Source organism: Eimeria tenella, genomic scaffold (genome assembly GCF_000499545.2).
Source record: "Eimeria tenella Houghton genomic scaffold, Eth_scaff7, whole genome shotgun sequence".
In the NCBI taxonomy this organism is placed as follows: Eukaryota; Apicomplexa; class Conoidasida; order Eucoccidiorida; family Eimeriidae; genus Eimeria; species Eimeria tenella.
In genome coordinates this window covers 397,673-403,045 of record NW_013543439.1, presented here as the reverse complement: position 1 = coordinate 403,045, position 5,373 = coordinate 397,673, and the positions used below count along the sequence as shown (strand labels likewise).

The 5,373-nt window shown below is 48.1% G+C and overlaps 2 protein-coding genes across 2 annotated transcripts; both read left to right on the top strand.

Moving 5' to 3' along the window:
* Positions 1–294: 294 nt before the first annotated feature.
* ETH_00006635 (uncharacterized protein) lies at positions 295–2,349 on the top strand (the record flags this gene model as incomplete). The annotated part of the gene is made up of 3 exons (XM_013377974.1): positions 295–555; positions 1,471–1,751; positions 2,073–2,349. 3 exons carry the CDS (start codon positions 295–297, stop codon positions 2,347–2,349), a joined length of 819 nt encoding a protein of 272 aa, XP_013233428.1.
* Positions 2,350–2,916: 567 nt separating this feature from the next.
* On the top strand, positions 2,917–4,150 carry ETH_00006630 (uncharacterized protein; the record flags this gene model as incomplete). The annotated part of the gene is made up of 2 exons (XM_013377973.1): positions 2,917–3,053; positions 3,916–4,150. The coding sequence occupies 2 exons, from the start codon at positions 2,917–2,919 to the stop codon at positions 4,148–4,150; spliced, it is 372 nt and encodes a 123-aa protein (XP_013233427.1).
* Positions 4,151–5,373: the final 1,223 nt, after the last annotated feature.

Sequence of the window (5,373 nt, the reverse complement as noted above, 5' to 3'; positions counted from 1 at the left end):
TGAAAGTACCAGAGACAGTAAGAAATGCAAGTTTTAAGAACTAGAGATGAAAGCTCATAGGGCAGAGCAAACATCAATGCCGTACCATTCACACCTGCCAGGAGCCGCAGCTCTAGCATGAAAATCACTAGCATGAAGCAACCAACTTCCCAAATAATCGAGCATTTGCCTTTTCCTTTGCTTTCGTTGACCTCTAATTGTTCGCGTATGCACTGCTGCTGACTGCTGCCGACTTATTTGCCCCTCTGTGTATCGCCCACCTGTCTGTCTCTAAAATTATTGCTCCTTCGTCACATGCAGACAGCAGGGGCTGCCTGGGACATTGAGGGCCTGCTAGGCCTCAGGGGTACGCTGCAACAACTCCCAAGCAACAGCAGTCCCACTAACAGCGAGAAGGTAGCCAAGGGGGCAGTAGATTCTGCCAATAGAGGAGCAGCAACACCCCCTGCAGCAACAGCAGCTGCAACAACAGCAGCAACAGCAGTCGCAACTGCTGCAGAGCCCGCAGAAGCAGCAGAAGGGATTCATCAAAAAGCTCGACAGGACAATGCTGAAGTAAGGCAGTGATGGGCCATTGTGGCTTCTGCCGCTGCTTCGTTTAGTCCATTTTATTTGGTGAAATTCCTTTTGCACTGCTTTATTATTGTGTGCTCTGTTCGTTATAACTTTCCCGGTGTTTTGTTTATTTGTATTGGACGCGGCTACTTTTTGTCTGTGTGCTTCTGGCGTAATTTCTTTCTCCATTTCCGCGCACCCCCACAGTTTTATGTCTTTTGCTTTCCTCTGTTGGTTCGCTGAAGTCAGTCACATTGATTTTTCTGCGCGCGAATCTGTAATTTTTATCAAAGCAGTGCTTAGTGCTTTCGTCCTTCTCCCAACACGAAAATAACTGTTTGCCATTTGTCTCTTACCAATTTTTTTTCTCATGTAGTACGCTACAGTCGACACAACAGTGATTTGTTCTTTCTACGTAATTTCTCCATTTGGAGTTCTTCCATCCTTGAAAAACGATTCTCGTTTTTGCTTCTACTTTAATTTTTTCGATGGCAAAACAACCACCTTTGGCTTCATCTCATTTTTCATTTTGTTTTCATGCATTTTTCTTTCAGAGCTTGGCTGAGGCAAACATTCGCGCCGCCCAGCTCGAGTGGGCAAAAATGGACAATATAACATCTTGATCACTTCGAAGTTACAGCAATGTTCTTATTCACCACCGCTCTAGCTCCCGGAGCCTCCCTTCTCCACTCATGGCTCTGTCTGATTGTATCTTAATCTTTGGCTATGTAGTCATCTCTGTTTGCGTTTGTCTATGTGTCTGTCCGATCCTGAAATTCAAATCCTTCCATCCTTTTCGTCGGCTATTTGTCTCTCTATCGTTTTTGTGGCTGTCAGTGTTAACTGTCCTATGCATCATCCTCGCCGTCTTTTTGTGGCTCATTTGTGTTTGCTTATACGTGTAACTCTACACAGTGCGCCATCATATGGGCAAAAGCTGTTAAAAATTCGCACGTATGCAACGCCGTTTGTAACTCTGGGGCTTCTGCCTATGACTTGAGTTCTCCTTCATGCCGCAGGGCTGAGCAACAGAAGCTCAAGCATGAGCTGCTGCTACTGCGACGGCGGCAGCAGGTGGCAGCTTCTGCACTGCGGGCGCAGCACGATGCGAAAGTGGCAGCGGCAAAAGCAGCGTGGGAAGCAGAAAGGCGAAAGCTGGTTTACAAAAATCAGACCTTGCAAGCTACAGTTGATCAGTCTGTCCTAATGCTTTCTGGATTATCGGCTGCTTCATAGTTGTTTGGTTGTTTATTTGGCAATACCATCAAAGCGGCTCTTATGCTCAACCAGCAAAAGTTTAGTGTCTTCAGTTTGTTACCGGCTTTGGCTGATTCCTAATTTGCTGTAATTTTACAGCGCAGTTCGGCTGTTGCTACTCTCACAGCGGTTTGTACTTTCGTCGGTGCCGCTTTAACCCAATAATTTTAGCCGCTGTGCCCAACTGTAGCAATTTCATGCTCTCGTTTGTCGCTGCTGTTCGCTGCTTTTGCTCTGCCCGCTCTTTCCCACTTTTCCAGGACCCTGGCATGCTACGAAGAAGACGTACGCCTTCTGGGTGAAGTGAGAGGATCTGTGCTGCAAGCACAGGAGCAGCAGCAACAAGAGCAGCAAAAATTGTTGCAGCAGCAGTTGCAGCACGCGCTGCAGGCTGAAAGAGACCACTGGTCAGCCAGGCTCAAAGCGATCCAAGATGAATGGAGTAGAAAACTCGAAGATGAAAGGAGACAAGCACAAACGAGGTTGCATCAGGCACAGCAAAACAGAGTACAGTTCAACATTAAGGAAATGGAATGAAAACAAACCAAAAGCCATATAAATATATATACAGATAACCAAAGATAAAAGATTTAGCGGAGTATCTGCAGCTAGGGGTGCAAGACTAACGCACACTGCTTGAAGCATCAGCTTTTAGGTTCAAAGCATAAGTGTTTGCGCTGTAAACCTGGGCGACCTCGAACTGTGTTGCAGGATGGTCCTGCATGGCATGAGCTGCACGAGCTGGTGGTGGAGTCAAGACGCCATTCCCAGGAATTTAAGATGTTGCTGCTGTCATTACAACAGCAACAGCAGCAACAGAAGGAACCTGGGAAGGACAAACCATGTGGGGTAAGCAGAGCAAGTCCTTACAGCTCGAGCTCAGCTATGATTTCGCTCCAGTGGAATCTCCGCTGGTGCCAACGTAGCTGCTCCTGCAGCTTTGGTTTAAAGGAGTCATGTGGCTTCTTACGCTTAGCTAGGGCAGATGCTTCAATGGCAACATGTTAGCGGCAGCAACTCGGTGTGACGCATGTAGCGCGTCCTGCTGGTGCAGTGGCAAGTGCGTTGCCTGTCGTTTACCAGGCTTGCGGGGGAGCAGTAAATATGGAGGACGCCGTTGTAGCCCTGCAGGAACAGCAGCAAGCGCTGCAAGAACAGCAGCAAGCGCTGCTGCTGCTTGCCAAGGAAACGGCTAAGCAGCGGGAGGAAACAGAACACCGCACACGGACGATTTCAGCCCGGTGGGCGTAATTGATATCATTGACACGCTATAATTTAGAACCCATGCAAATAGTTGATGCGAATCCTTATTTTTTTTCAAACCAAATGCCGACGGCAAATTGGTAAACGCACTTCTTGCATCTTGGTTTGTGTGTCCCCCTGCGCATCAGGCTTGCTGCAGAATCGCTTCAGCTCCAGAGCCTCCACCGTTCTCTGCTTGCAAGCAGGCAACAGCAGCAGCAGCTGCAGCAGCAGCATCAACAACAGCTGCAGCAGCAGCATGATATTCTTGAGCAGCAACTGCAGGCCCTGGTTCAGCGGCAGTTGCAGGCAGAGAACGAAGCTGCCACTAGGCAACTGGGGCTTGAACAGGCAAGCATGCACTCTGAACCCTAGAAAACTAAAAGCGCAGAGCTAGAAAACTGCTTCATGAATGCATACAGCGATAAATCTTGGAAAAAGGGATATAGAGACGGTTCCCACAGCTAGCTTATACTATTTGAAATATATACATAGGGAATTGATCACAAGGTATGCCATCGTTCGTTTTCACTTTCATTAACAGCGAGAAAGAGAAATAGAAAGAAGAGAGGGACGCCTCGCGGGAGCCGCAGCGCTGCAGGAGAAACAACACAAAGCGCGACGCGAGTATCTGCAGACTGCTGAGGCGCATCTGCTCAAGCTGCAAAGCGAATTGCAAAAAGAAAGGTATAGTGCTGTGATATATGGTCGATCAACATAAAAGGGACTGTTGTAACGCCGTCCGTGAATACACTGCAGCGCGCTGTTGTGAACGCATTAAAAGTAGTAGATGTTTCACACTATATCTAGCGCGTGTAGTTAGTGATTTGGGGGGTTCCCATCTGGGGTCTGCGCGCTCAGGCAAGAGTTGACAGAAACTGCTTTAGCCCTTGAAGAGAAGCGGCGGGCAATGCGGCACTGCTATGAAGAAATGGAAACGCAACGGCTGGCTATGGAGGGGCGTGCTGCAGCAGCAGCAGCAGAAGCCCAGTCAGCAGCAGCAGCTGCTGCTGAAGCACGCACATTGCAGCAAGAAGGCATCAAGGCCAAAGAAGCACTCTATCAACTTCATCGCCAAGCAAAAGATGTACATTGAGAAAGCCATTGCTGCTCAATCATCATGAAGTTGCAATTCAAATTGCAAATTAAGTACTATGGGATGTTGCGGGTGGCGGAAATGGTGGCAACGATTCTGTTCCCAGGGACTTTGGCTTTAGCAGACGTTATGATAGTCTTGATTGATATGTAGTACTTCAAATAGCACATAACGTTTCGCAAACTCTTAGTTGAACCGGTGGGAGACTAAAAGGAAATTAACGGCTACGTGGATTAACCCGGGATGTGTTCGATGCGCCAGGCAAAGAAGAAGCAGCATGAGCAGCAGGAAGTGATCAATACTCTTGTAAAAGAAGTAGAGAGCAGCAGATTGGAATTGCTGCGGCTTCAGCAACAATCTGGCCATTTGTACGTACGACACAGCACTCACACGTTATTACCCTGCAGCAGCCTGTGCTCTACTGCTCCGGGAGCAGAGCAGAAGTTGCGCAGACTTTTCACTCCCGCAAGTAGCACGCAGGCTCTCATGGATTGCAATCAGCACAGCAGTTGTCAGACCAGCAGAAGCTGCCACCCCTTCCGTGAATCATTAGAAGGCTCCCCAACCAGAAGAGGTCGCAATCAGCCTTCAAAGCTGTTCCTGACGCAACAGTACTTTCGCAACGATGGTGAGGTGATGTCAGTTTATTTTGCGGTAAAACGTGTAAGTAACTGTGCCGCCAACAAAAGCAGTAGGAACAGCCGTGATAAAAGCTGCAAGGAAACGTGGCGACTCGACCGGGGCTGCATGCCGGCGAGAAAGTCCTTAGCAAGTTGCGTACAGTGGAAGAAACCAGCAGCCAAGAAAAGCAGCAGCTGCTGCAGCAACAGCGTTTCATAATTTTTTGATGCCCATTCTATTGTGGTATTTCAGGAAGCCTCCACGAAGCCTTCCAGTCGCTGTCGAGGACGAGTGCAATTTTAACACAGAGGACAGAGGCAGCTCACGAACGTTTGTGGAATCTCCGGCGTTCTTTTTCAGAGTAAGAGTGGTAACATGCAATAAACGCGACCAACTCGAATACACATTTCCAAGAGGCTCAACTGATATACTTACTGAATCTGCAAGATTTAAGCAGTCAAACTTAGTTATTTGACGGGAAACACATAAGACAGTGCTGAGCCCGGAAACTCGAATATTCCGCTGCATTTATTAAGCTTGGTGAGCAAGATCATCGCACTTGAATGAGCGATGAACTGCTACTGCAGACACCAGCAGCGCCA